Here is a 14,111-nt window from a genome sequence, read left to right on the forward strand (position 1 = left end):
TTTGTAGGGAATAGTTCTCTGCAGATCCCCTGCAAATTTGGGGGCTCTCCCTCAAACCCCCTCTCCTCCAGGTGGTTTCCAATATACCCTATTTTGCCATTGATTTCAATGGCCATAGGGTATAATGGGGCTGTATATTCGGAAATAGCTTGGCATCTACCATATATGCAGCTATTCTGAGTACCGGTATTTGGAAAGATATGGTGTTCCGAATTTTTTGGCCCCGTATATTTCCGAATCCGATTTTTTTCCAATTTTTTTTTTTTGCACACCCCTAGTGGGCAATTGGCTGTGTAGGGTTTTTTCCCCTGTCCCCAGACCAGAGAAATACATTCATATCTGCCATTCCAAATTACATTACATTCTACTATCTATTATGTTACACTACAATGGTAAAAATATAAACTATGCTTGTTATTTGTGTTTGGTCCATGAATCTGTTAAACAACTTTATTATGCTGTTTGTTAATTTACTGTTCACCCTCTCCCTATATGTATGGGCTGGTAATTTCCATTTGATTGTATCTGAAGAAGTGGGTGTGCACACAAAAGCTTATACTTTGAATATAACTCTGTTGGTCTTAAAGGTGTCACTGGATTCAAAATTTGTTCTGCTACTTCAGACAAACATGGCTACCCACCTGAATGTATTCAGAAGTATCCGCAGTGCTCTGAACACAAGAAGCAGTAACATAACTAATAACATAACTCCTTCATTTTATTCAGTGCAAGCTTTGTCTCAAAATGATGGACTTACCTTGCAGGACAAGGGTCCTGGTTGCATTCCTGGAGCTTTGGCTTTGGCTTGATGTTTTCAGGGTAGTAGTGGCAATACTGATCAGCCACCACTCGACTGCTTCTCAGATCATAGCACTCAGCAGAAGTCAGCTGATAACCTAAAAAACATCCAGATTTTTTAAAAAGTAAATACAACTAGGAAATGCTGCATTGATATGCACACACTCAACATATACGAAAGAAATGTCCCAAGCAGATTGTATTTGGATTTTTTGCACTGGCAGAGCTGCATGTCCTTAGAATGCTATAGTTTGTGATGGAGTTACTTTTAGATATATTAAATCTTGATCTGCACAGGCAACAAGACAAACTGTACCACTTCAAGCTTGTGATACACACTGAAGTGACACAGTTCCCTCTACAACTCCAGGATTTTTACTTCATTCTTCTGCATGATCTGTCCCTTAAAACCGGGGATTGCATGTTTTTGCTGCAGACATCTGTTGATATATTTTAAAGATAGGGTTGGAAACCCCTTTTACAGCTGATCTCCAGGCAATCTCCAGAGATCTGTTCACGTGGAGAAAATGGCCAATTTGGAAGGCAGGCTATAAGGTATTATACCCACTGAAGTCCTTCCCTCCCTAAACCCTACCCTCTTCAGGCTCCACTCCACCCACCCACGCCAAATTTCTAGATATTTCCCAACCCAGAGTCAGTAAACTCAGAGCTGGTAAAGATCTCCCCTCTCTAGGAGCTAAGTTATATTCAAATGCACGTAACTGAGTTCTGATACCACTATTTGAATGAAAGCAACCTCAGAAGACAGATGAATAGAGAAGTGGAAAATAGTGCTTAAGTCTTTCTCCATCACTGTTTCTCCATTACACATCATCCCTCCAAATAGTTTTCCTCCTGACAGAAAGTTCCTCGAGACAGAAGGTGCAAACTTCTCAATAGATTGGAAAACTGTAGCTTTTCTATGTTTTGCATACACACCAATATAAATTGTTGTTTATATCTAAAAGGTAACCATAGCAATACGATCTGGACCATTTATAATGTTATTTCTGAAAGTAACAGGTGTGTCCTCTCAGCAATTGCATTTATGTCTGCCTGTCTATGAAAATGTAATCTCAAAAAAGCTGTAAATATTCAAGTATATCTTATAATGATTTTTCAAAGTCTTAGGAGCATATTTTTTTTGGTTTTAAAGAATCTTCTCTCCAAATTAAATGCTTCTTTAGAACACTGTCCTACATTTTTGGACAGGAGCAACTTCTCATGACCATGCCTGTGTCATCTAAATGAAAATGTAAAAGCATTTCTCAGAAAGTACAAAGTCATGTTTCAGTTTGCTAGATACTATTTCTATTCCAGAGTTTTAATTTTGAGTCACAAATTAATATAAATTCACATTAAAAAAAATTGGTTGATGCAAACTGTGGCAGATTTTTTTTTAAATGAAGAAGTTGTATACAGAACATTTTTATTTGTTTCTCTTTGCTTTTAATGGCTAGAGAGAATAAAGTTGGTTCCCCTGCCTCTGTATCTTTACTGAGGTGTTTTTAGTTTATGAATCATTGCATTAGATTTTGGTTTGCATACTAATCAGCAACTTTTAAGATTGTTAGTACAGAACTGCTAATATATATAAAGAAAGCACTGGTTCCACCAATTAAGTGTATCCTTTTTCTATAGGCAATTAATTTATTTCTTTGGAGCACTGCTTTGCATTCTGCAATAAAACTTCCCTCTGTGCATTCCCCCTGCCACTGCACATTTTCTCACTAATTTCCCATATGGGAGTATCAGCTGTTTTGACTTAATTTCATTTACCAGTTGCTTGTTCTTGTCTCCAGAGACAGTGCTACTATCCTTAACCATAATGATTATATAACTCCCTCTGAGGCTTTAAGCACAAGTCATCATGGCAATCATCTTAATGAAATTATTTAAGTTTTTTAAAATTGGGGGGAAAGGAAAAGTCAAAATGCAGGAGTTCTAATACCCTTAAGATCCAGTACCCAAGGTCATGCATCTTTCTTAAACCAGAATGGCTGGATATAAGTTTGAGAAATTTAATCAAGATTTCCAAGCATCTCTCATATAGAGCATTCTGACAGTACAAAGATGCAGATTTCTCAAAACATGAACAGAGAAATGTAATATCAACTTGTCCTAAAAAGACAGGAGTTTTCAAAATATATTTTTGGCACACAGAATTAGATGGAGCAGCCTGGTTTTAAAGCAGAACAGAAAACTTGTACCGTTTTCGCACACAGCTTACCTCGCAGTCACAATCCTGTTCCCTCCACAGCGTCTGTCGGATTTCCCACCATCTGCGCCAGAGTTATAGGAAGTGCCGCAGCTTTTGCGTAGCAAATGTAAATCGGTTTTAGCGGTTTATGTTTGCTACTCAAAAGCTGCGGCACTTCCTGTAACTTCAGCGCAGATGGTGGGAAATCCGACCAGACACTGCGGAGGGAACAGGATTGTGACTGTGAGGTAAGCTGTGTGTGAAAATGGTCTTGGAGAAAGAACCTAACTGTATCAAAGTACAGGGGCAAGTCATTAATCAGTGAATGACCACATAGGGACTATCTCTATATGAGAGCAAGCAGTGAACCACCTTCTGGAGTTCTTTACAGAAATACATTTCCCCCTCTCAGCAGAACAGATTGTAAAGGAAATGCAAGGAATTTGTCTCTGGGTATCATTCCTAAAGGGAGCTTGCAAATTTTCCTTAACAATGACACATGGGTGCCTTCAAATCAGGTAACTCAGCAAGAGCAAAACTTGTTTTCCTCATAGAAGGACACATTTATACATATTAGTGTCACCTAGATGGACAACACAAAACACTGTAATGATGATTAATGTATTACCTCCACCACATGAAGCAGAACAAGGAAAGAAATCAGTTTCTCTCCACCGGTGAATAATAGGCTGATAGAAAATAAACTGAACCGTACTGTCTGCAGCACCAGCAGAAAGAACCTGAAAAGGAGAAAGGCTACAGGTAAAGCCATTAGGGTGCACAGTGCAGGAATCAATTAGACACACCTTGCTGAATGGTCCAGAAAATGACAAATATGGCACTGACAATAGTCAGAGTAAGAAGTATGCTTTATGCCCTTTTGTGGAACTGCAATCTTGGAGTTGCCAAAATACTTATTAAACAAAGGTTGCTAAACCAGAATGAGGATGGGACACCTCCTAAACCAAATTATACAGGCACTACAGTGAGATGTTTACCCCACTCCTCCAAAATTGCTTTGAGTTCCTTGTACCTATTAGCCAGCTGTGTGGGTGGAACAGATGCATGTCGGTAAATTTTACCCAGTATCTTTTAGATGTTGTTAAAATAGTCTCAACTGAGCACTTTTTCCATAGTGGAAGGGCAGGCATTTCATTCCATTCAGAAGGGTTTCCAATTTATTTTTGAAAGTGGATTCAGGATCCCTCCTGAATGGAAAGGAATGCCTGTGGAAAATGAAGGTTCCTATTAGTTTCAGAGTGTACAGATGTCCTCTCTCCAGACTGTCCTCAGCAGTAAGGACTCAGGATTGCAGCTTAAACATGTCCCCCTCCCCCTTTTAGTTTGTTTCCCTGTTGCTGTTTTGATTATTATTGCAGATACTGGATTGCAAAATACCAATGATATAACTAAAGAGGGGGGGAAAATCCCCCTCAACTTCTTGACCACACAATTCTTGGCATTTTAAAAGTAATGTTTTTGCTTAAAGAAGCGATTTGCAAGACCAGCATTTCTCTTCACATTATCTGACTCTTAAAAGGATGAAGGTAGTAGATTCATTCAAGCCTAACACCTCTCATATGGCATTGCTGTGCCACTACCTGACATTTTATTTGTCTGCCTTTCTTCTCACCAAATCTCAAGAAAGATAACATAATGTCAGTACAATCAATAGGGTGAGGAGACATCTAATAAACAATGTAATATGACTAGGATTGAAGACACCTGAAACAAGGCATATGATGTTAAATAATGCAAGTAATGCTACATAAGTTAAAATCTAACACAATGGGAATAAGGTAACAATATACATCAACATATAACACACATTTGTAGTATAGCTTGTAGTCTAGTTCCCTCTATTGAAACATATTTCTGAATAATTCTGAAAAATAAAAGCAGGATGCGCAATCCCCACTTTCACATAAAAGGCACATTCAGAGATGGACTGAGATCATTTGATTCCTGGGGCAGACAATCTAAATTGTGCTGCCGTGCTGATAGAAATGTCCACCCTGCCCTCTTTCAAGGAGTTCAGCAGGTGTATAAATATCCCCTGACCTTAAATTTCACAAATAATTACATTGATTTTTTTTTCTGGATGTCCCTCAGAAGTCCATTCCCAGCTGGACCAGGTATTGATCCATCACCACCTCTCAGGAAAAATCACCAGGTCCCTCAAGGGCTGAGACTCACTCAGTCAAGGACTCCCAACTTTGCTAAGCCCAAGGCTGGAACTCTGTATAGCCAGGGGTCAGGAACATGTGTTCTAATCTTCAACTCTGCTACACTGTAATTTTTTAGGGTGAAGGTTGGCTTTTGATTCCTCCTCCCACAAACTGGTATTGCAGAAAGGATAATGAACTTCCTCAGGAAGGTTGTTTCCTTTTTTCCTTTGCCCTCTCTCTGTCTCGTAGAACAAAGTTTGAGTCCAGTGGCACCTTTAAGACCAACAAAATTTTATTCCAGGTATAAACATTTGTGTGCACAAACACCTCAGATATCTGAAGAAGTGTGTATGCACATGAAAGATTATACCCAGAATAAAACTTCATTGGCCTTTAAGGTGCCACTGGATTCAAACTTCATTCTGCTGATCCAGACCAACATGACTACCCATCTGAATCCATCTGGTTTACAGAGTTTACGTCTTCACAAAGTAAAGGCCCATATGAGGAATAAAGAGGAGGAAAGACAGGAAGGCTTGAGAATAACCATAAAAATAAATTGCACCAAATACAATGAATGTGGATTATGATTATTCTTCCCTGAAGATGAACAGGAACGTAATAACAAATCACAGACTACTTCAGCTGAAAATAAAGGAGGAAGAGAAGGAAGAAGCTGAGGCAGAAAACTTTTAGGACATGTTGAAAGATATAAGACTTCTAGCCCCAGAGGGTATGCTGATCTTTTCTAATCAAGGTAAACAGTGATGTAAAAACTGAACAGAAAAAAAAATATATACAGCTGGAGTAATACAGGTTCCCTGGACAAAGAAAGGGGCCTCTTCCATTGATTAATATAATTTTGTTCGGTGTGTTGTAACCAGGATGTCTAATTCCTTGTAGTGAGGTGGTACATTAATCACATATGGGTCTGAGACACTCTGTAGTCTCTGGGGACAAGTGTGGTTTCATGCTAGGAGTCTCTGATTTGAACAGACAATAACAACATCTTCTGGGAGGAGTCACTGTTTCTAACGAAAAAGAAAGAACAGAAATAGACCAACAACCATGCCTGAACCTTAAAGAGCTCTCCTGTGTGGGGTCCTAGGCAGAGAATGATAAATGTGGAGAGAGATTATGCAGGGCCAAGCAGAACTGACTGGGAAGGTTTCACATCAAAAGTCAGGAAGACATAATAACTCAGATCCCCAGGATTCTTCGTTGTGTTGTCTGCTTGATTATCTGTCTTCTCTGACACAGAGAAAAGGCAGATGTGGATCTTTCTCCCCAAGTAGGTGGGAAGTTATTCACACAGCCAGATCACTCCACGCAGGGCCCCTCCCAGGTGGGAATACACTACAATTAACCACAGATGGGAAAAACAAGATTACTAGGTGAGTGAGGTAAAGAATCAAATGAGTGTTTATTGTTTCGGATGAGCCTTGAGTGCTTTGGGAGAAGAGAATATACTGATTACATATTGAAGCAACTTTGTTGGAATTTTATTTGATGAGACGCTAAAACTGGGTTCTTCTCCTTGCTAAATGGGTTTTGACCTAGAATTACCACCTGTTGGATTCACAGAGGGCCTAATGCTTCATTGTAGGTACTTCTGTGCTTACACCTATACTGAAAATTAGACTCTCTTTCCACATTGCCTTTTCTAAAACCTATGGGATCATCCACAACTGAATAACCAGAGCCACTTTCTAGATTATAATTTTTGTTTCATTCCTACTATAATGAAAATTACAACATGAGAGGAACACCTATCATTTTTTAACTCCTGGTCAGACTCATGAATGTCAAGGTTGTTACTGAGCATACATGTATCTGATTCTGGTATAAATCTTGAGAACTTTCGCTGTGAGTATGATGTGACATGTGAAAGCATTCCTATAAATGATAATCACAATCAAGAAAGATGCTCTGGAACTCATATCATATCCTACCATGAATAATAATCATCACTATTTTTAAATTGTTTGGCACATATTTGTGGCCAGTTGCACCAAATAAAACATTGTTTTATTTCTGCAAGTTTCAAGGGAAAGACAGGGTTGCCACTAAAATTTTATTTTTAATTTCCCTGACCAACATTTGTCATTTTCTCTGACCACCATTCAAATATAACCACAAGTTAAAAAATGAATAGGTCATGTTGTGTTAATGCAATACTTAATTAAATGTTCCACTCTACAACTACCCAAGTCTCAACGGCAAAAATATTAGTCAAAGCAAGACATTTAATATCAGCATCTTTCAATATTAACTGTAGCAACATCTGTTTTGCACCAAAAATTGCATCAAGATACAAACTTTAATTCAAGTGAACTCTGAAAGCTAACAAGTAGGAACTTGTAGGAAAGCTAACAAGTAGGAACCTGCAGCTCAGCAGCAAGAAAGGAGGTGGAGTATCTGCAACCTAGAGAAGCAGACAACCCTCATTTGCAACCTTTATGCATGGGAGAAGTCAGGTAAGAGGGTGAGAGAGCTGGTACTCCGTAAACTCCAGCAGGAACAAAATTTACTTTGCATGGTGCAGAGTAGAAAGTGCTAGTTGTTAGTGAAATCCAACAGCAGCAAAACTCATTTGCACTCTGTGCTGGGTTTGGCAGGAGACAAAACGTCCATTCCATACACAGGAAAGGAAAGGTCCCCTGTGCAAGCACCAGTCGTTTCGGACTCTGGGGTGACGTTGCTTTCACGTTTTCACGGCAGACTTTTTATGGAGTGGTTTTATTTGTATTCTGCTACTTCTCTATTTCAGTTGCCACAAGAACAGATCATGCTCTTGCAGCAGCAGGTCAAAAATCCCCTGCTTGAATACATTTTAATCACAATTTCCCTGACTTCAGACCAATTTCCATTTCCCTGACTTTCCAGAAAATGTCAACCCTGAAAGACCAGAACTTTGTTGGGATAAATTTGATGCTGTAAATTTATTATGAGAACAGAAACTTGAAACATCCTATTAACTTTTGCCATATCACTCATGGTTTTATATGCTTAACTCCTTAGTCAGAACACTTCCTTTTGAAGCACTAAGCTTTTTTTCTAAATATGTCCCACGGGAGTTTGCTGAATTTTCTGAGGTATTTTCATAATTATGCACTTCCAAACCTTATAAGATGCTTAAAGGCTGATCCTAAAGATTTTCATTTTGAAAGAAATGACTAAATTCAGTGAGATTTTTTTCCTACTGCTATGATACCCAGTGGAGGAAAATTTAAGATCATATGAATGGAACTATTTAGACTTTGATCACTTCCTTTAGTATCAAAATTTCAAAATGATGGACCCTTTCATCTTAAAAAAGAAACCAAGGAAGGAAAACAGGATCTGAAGTAATCTATGCTTTCTCATCTGCATTGAAATGATTATTCAGATGCCATAAGCATTTGTACATGCAGAAACTGGCTACTCTTGAGATTTCTTGTGAGTTAATGCATAGCAATGTTAACAGAACACCATATTGATCTTTAAATCACAGGTTCTTGGTGAAAAGTGAAAACGCATCATCTGATATTGAGATCATTTCTAGGAAATGTTGATTTCAAATATCTCTGTTAGCAACCTTTAATAAGAACACATTGAAACACTTTTCAGTTTTAATCAGGTAAGTTCATTTTCAATCATTAAATAGCACAGTCTGGATTTTGGCAACATGGGTCCCATCAATCTGCGTCAACCTGTGGAAGCCGACAGCAGCTTGACCTAAGAGGCAGGCATTTTGGTTATATCTTTCATCATGACCCATCCATCCAGGTAGTCATCAGTTGATTGGTCAAATTAAGAAGAATGACCTTTCACCAGGTGCCTTGTATTTAACTAGTGTTGCCTTTTTTTCTCTTTTCATTACTGCCTAGTGTGATAGACTAGCTATTATGCTTGGCAGTGATACATGGAAAAGGTTCAGATTCAAGCTCACAATAGGTCTTCAATTGGTGACCTGAAGGAAATCCTCCTAGAATTCAACACCATTGCCCTGCTGTGGGGTTAAAGGATGGAGTGAGTTGACACATATTGAGGGAGGAGCAGAAGTTAGTTCAACTCCTTGGCTTGCTCAGATATCCTGACCCCAACAGCATGTATGTACCACCACTGAAAAGGTTCACATGAATTAAAACATTCCTACCGGGGTCCATAAATAGCTACAGTTGATTGCTCATGGAAGTCTCCCAGAGCAACTAATTCTTCAGCCAAGCATACTGCAATATAATTGAATGAGATTTTAAAAATGCAGTAAAAACAAGATAACCCACTCATGTTTCTCCTAACATCACCCACAGACTCTCAGCTGAGATTCCTTTGCAACTCCCAAAATGAACACTTGTGGCCCAACCAATCTATGTAGTTCTACTCAGGGCTTTTTTTCTGCAGGAGATCACAAGAGCAGAGCTCCGCCTGGGCTGGCCAGGGCTTTGACTGGCCCAACCTGCGATGTGGCAGCCACCAGTGTGGCCTAATATGCAAATGAGCTCCTGTTAGGCTTTTTCTACAAACCCCCCCCCCCTGGTCCTACTGAGATCAGAGAGCTTATCCCTAAGTATGAACGTAATTAAACATTTAACCATGCACAAGTACTGTTGCTTCAAATGGGACCAGTATAATAGCTTCATCCTAGGAGGCAGCTAGCAATAGATCAGGCCCTAAAGTTTCAACAGGAACTGGCACTGAAAACAGATTTTAGGTACAGTCCTATCACTCAATCTAGTCTTGGTCTCTGCCATGGCACAAGCATACTGCTCAAGTTAGAGGTGGTAATGGGTTTTGCTGTGGTGTCTTCTCGTGACATCCTTTTGTCTGCTTTGTTCCACAGGATACACAGAAGTTGCTGCTAATCTGTGCCAGTCATATATCATAACATGATATGTGGGGTTGTCTTGAGAAGCAGGGCAGTGCCTGTGGCTCTTCCCAGACTGTCAGAAACAGAGCCAGAAGTTTTCAGATGCAGTGGAGCAAGTAATTGCTTGCATTGCTACAATTAAAGCCAATTAACTAGAATCAGGCTGTCATTTGATCTGGATTGCAGCCACAGAAATTCAGAAATTTCAAACGATGTGTATCTTTGCATGAAGCCAGGTAAAGCTGGGAGATGGCTGCTCAATAAACCCATGGGTGGGATCCCAAGCAGTGCACAGTTGCTTTCACCTGTGCAAGAGGCTGTGTCTACACTCTGTTTGGACAGCTACCCCTCTAGCTCTGCAAAAGGCCCTCTTGAAGGTCAAGGGACCTTTCAGAATAGGTTTGCAAGGCAGTGCAAGCAGAGGTGGGAAATCAGTAATCCTGCATTGTAGGCAAGAGGAAGGGCCTTCTCACTGGGGATGGGATTGCAGTCTAAATCATTATATGTGTGATGAAAGAGAACCTTACGTAGGATGAAAAACCCTTTAGGCTCAAAAAAAGTTATAAACTGGGTTGTCATAATACTAGAGATGAGTGAACTGCTACAAGTCCCATTTTCCTCAACCTACTGGTTTCCTTTAACTGGAAACCAAGAATGTGTATTTTGATATTAACTAATCAAAATTTAAATGGAGAAACTTGTTATTAATGTATTTGTTATAATTAATTCAAACAAGTGGGGACTCCCAAGAAACTTTTTTGTATTTTTATTTTTATTTGTGCGTGTGTGTGTGTGTGAGAGAGAGAGAGAACACACTTGGAAGCCATGGCAGCCTCTGATGACTGAATCTGATCAGCGGCATGGAGGATATTTGGAGAGGTGGCTGAATAAAGCCTGTCCCTGCCTCCAGGCTCTGGTATTCCAAGGATGTCTCCCAACCAAGTACTTGCCAGGGTCAGGCCTGATTAACTTCAAAGATCTGACAAGGTCAGGCTTTCCTGGGCTATCTAGGCCAGGGCGGGACCCATGAGAAACTTGTTGGGATGGTGCATCCCTTTCTCCATCTTTTCTTCCTTCCTGCCCTTTGTGAACTCACCCTCCTCTTTCTCATCCCTCCCCTTCTGTCAATCTTCCCCCCTCTATTTCTCCTCCTCCCTTTCCTGACAATTGTCCAATTCTCCCAACTTTTTAAATCCCCACTCCCACCACCCCTTTTTCACCTCTCTCCTCCTTCCTCCACTCATTCTTTCACCTTATGCCTCCCTCTGTTTTTCTCCTTTACTTTCCCACATACCTACTTGTCACTTTCTCCCTCCCCACCCCATCACTCTTTCTTGCTTTATCTTTCACTCTCCCATTACTCTCTCTCTTTTTCCTCCTTCCCCCCATCAAGTACTTGAATTCTGTTTGCTGCTGGATTGTCCCTGGTTCATGCGGTCTGTCTGCAGCTATGGGGGCAGGTTGCCCTCTCATAGCCTCCTTCTTCAGCCTGCCCTCCCAGAAACCCCATTCCAACCTTCTGGTCAGGTTGCCTCCCAACTGTCTGCCCAGCACCCTCACTGGGCCCCATGCCAGCCTTTTGTGCCCCAGAAGTGGGAGGAGGATACTAGGCACTGGAAGCAGCCACAAAAGGTCACCTGGCTTTTGCAGTGTCAGCTAGAGGCTGTCTGACAACAATGCCACTGAGGCCATTCCTGCGGGACCCATCAGACTGTCCAAGGACAGTCCCATCATCGCTGGCTCCCTTGTGGGGGCCTGCACAAGCCTCTTGCAACCCAGCAATGGCAGACGATTGCCTGGCATTGGCCACAACCTTAATGAGCTACCCACAGCTCCACCGTCTCTGTACCACAAAGGCTGGTGAGTAGAAGAAGCAATGGTGAGGCTCGTGATAGTGGCACTGCCCCCTCCAACCTTCATAGTAGCTGCCTCACCTCTTCATAGGGTTCTGAGGAGAGGCAGGGTGGGCTGCAGCAGTGGTTCTGCAGAGACACTGAGAGTTTTTTGGGGGGAGGGTGATTAAAACCCTCCCATTTCCCCCCCCAGCAATTTAAAGAAAAAATTCTGCACAATTTCCTCAGGTTTGTAGAAAATCCTCCTTTCTCTCCATCTCATTCCAATATGTAAATTTAAGGATCTGCAGACTGGGGCAAAGTTAGAATATATATGATTGAAACAAAGGTTGTCTTATCTCCGAAAATAACATTCTACTACTCTAACAACCAGAGCTGTCCAAGTTGCTTCACTAGCAATAACTGTTGTCTTGTATTGCATGTTGTGACATATTTTAGCCAATTTGTTTGAAAAGTAAGCTGTAAACAAACACAAGAACTGTGAAGATTTGCCTCTCAGGACCTTCTCTCTATGACCCTGAACTTCAGAGGCAAGGAGGGTGGCGGCTAGAGACATGGCATTTTCTATGGTGCACCTTTCAAATGTGCTCCCCTTTGAGGCTTGACTGGCACTTACTTTACTTTCTGCTGGACATCAGGCTGAAACACATCTTTTTAGGATTCTTATCTTATCAGCTTTTGATCAGTCTGCTTCTGTTTTATGGATAGTTTTTATGCTGCTTATGTCCAAAAGCTTGTTTTTAATACTGTAACATGATCTGAATTACAAGATGCCTCAAGCAGGACTCTGGAAAGGCAGCATGGAAATAGCCCAAATATTTAAATAAATAAAATATGAAGCTACAGCAGCAACAACTGTACCTTTTTGGCAGCACCCATTCTGACATTTTTGTACTAAACCACCTTAATCCCCCTGATCATTCAATCATTTCCCCAACATTTTGATCGGCAAAATCTCAGCTGGGGGGAATACACTGTTTGCATAGCAAGGACTATATTAAGTTTGCAAATCTGACTTTCCTAAATGGAACAAAGCAGTAGACAAGTGCACCTTTAAGACCAACTAAGTTTTATTCAGAATGTAAGCTTTCGTATGCTCTTAAGCAAACTTCATCAGACATATGGGAATGGACGCAGCAATTCTTAACATTTCCTCAGGTTTGTAGAAAACCCTCCTTTCTCTCCATCTCATTCCAATACGTAATGAGTGTGCAGTGTGGAATCATGGGAATGTTTTTAGCAGATTAAAAGAATCACAGATAGGATCTGTGTTTGTTAGCGTAGGACAAAAAGGGCTGAAAAAACACTAGGGGATAAAAAACAGACTGCTGTTGTAGGAGTGCCATAAATCTAGGTGACATTCTGGCTTTGTTAGTTTAAATAGAGAGCACGTTTACTCAAGAGATTATAACATCCATATAGTTTGTCATAGGATGGGTTGCTATATGCAATAAGTCAAACAGCCAATATCCCCCTTTTGAGTATGCCAATGCAAAAAAAACAAAACAAAAACAAAACCCCCCAATATTCTGATACACTGTTCTAAAAGAGAAATAATATAGGTTAGCCCTTAGAAAAACAGGGTGCATTGAAGTGTAGTGGAAGGTGGGTTAGTATATGTAATGAGACATATCCTAAATTTCCTAAATGACATTTCCTAAATGAAAACATCCATACTCAATCAGATAAAGATTCCAGGGGCATTTCGGGAATCGAAGTGCTCCCCCTTCAAGTAAATCGTTTTTATTATATTTTCATTTACTTCTGTTTGGACTTTCTGGGAAAGTAAATCAGGGCACTTGAATAAGACTACAATATATCCAAGACCACAGGCAGTAGATTGCAACAGATCCTTACATTTCTTTCTATACTTATAGAACTCCCAGGATTAAATAACAGGCGTCAGGGGAGCTGATTTAGATAGGCACGGCAGCATGAGCCCTTGTGTCCTTTTTATGACCTGAAACAGCCTCACAGAGCTGATGTTTGCTTTGCTGGGGCAAAACCTAGGAAAGATGCAAGCTTTCGGGACATTTGTCTTCTAAAGAAGCATTTTCTAAGTAGATGAAAAGTAGAGGGTAAGGGGTTTTTCTTTTGGATTACTGAGTAACAACAGATGGAATACAGCCCTCTGAATATCTTTGCATTTTGTTGAAGATTAACTGAAACTGAAAGATAGGTTTCCCTTATTGCATGCAGATGCTCCATTAGGACATCTTCTCAGAGCAGTAACTACATATAGG

General features: G+C 40.4%; 1 protein-coding gene across 2 annotated transcripts in view; it reads right to left on the reverse strand.

The window, feature by feature from the left end:
• ADAMTSL1 (ADAMTS like 1) overlaps positions 1-14,111 on the reverse strand; it is a 703,777-nt gene that overhangs the window by 196,866 nt on the left and 492,800 nt on the right. For both annotated transcript variants that reach the window (XM_060237245.1, XM_060237246.1), the window contains 2 exons: positions 3,627-3,738; positions 758-896 (listed from right to left, as the gene is read on the reverse strand). In XM_060237245.1, coding sequence (XP_060093228.1) covers positions 758-896; positions 3,627-3,738 — 251 coding nt within the window. The remainder of the gene's footprint in view (positions 1-757; positions 897-3,626; positions 3,739-14,111) is intronic.

This window comes from Heteronotia binoei, chromosome 4, assembly GCF_032191835.1.
Source record: "Heteronotia binoei isolate CCM8104 ecotype False Entrance Well chromosome 4, APGP_CSIRO_Hbin_v1, whole genome shotgun sequence".
NCBI classification, from domain to species: Eukaryota; Metazoa; Chordata; class Lepidosauria; order Squamata; family Gekkonidae; genus Heteronotia; species Heteronotia binoei.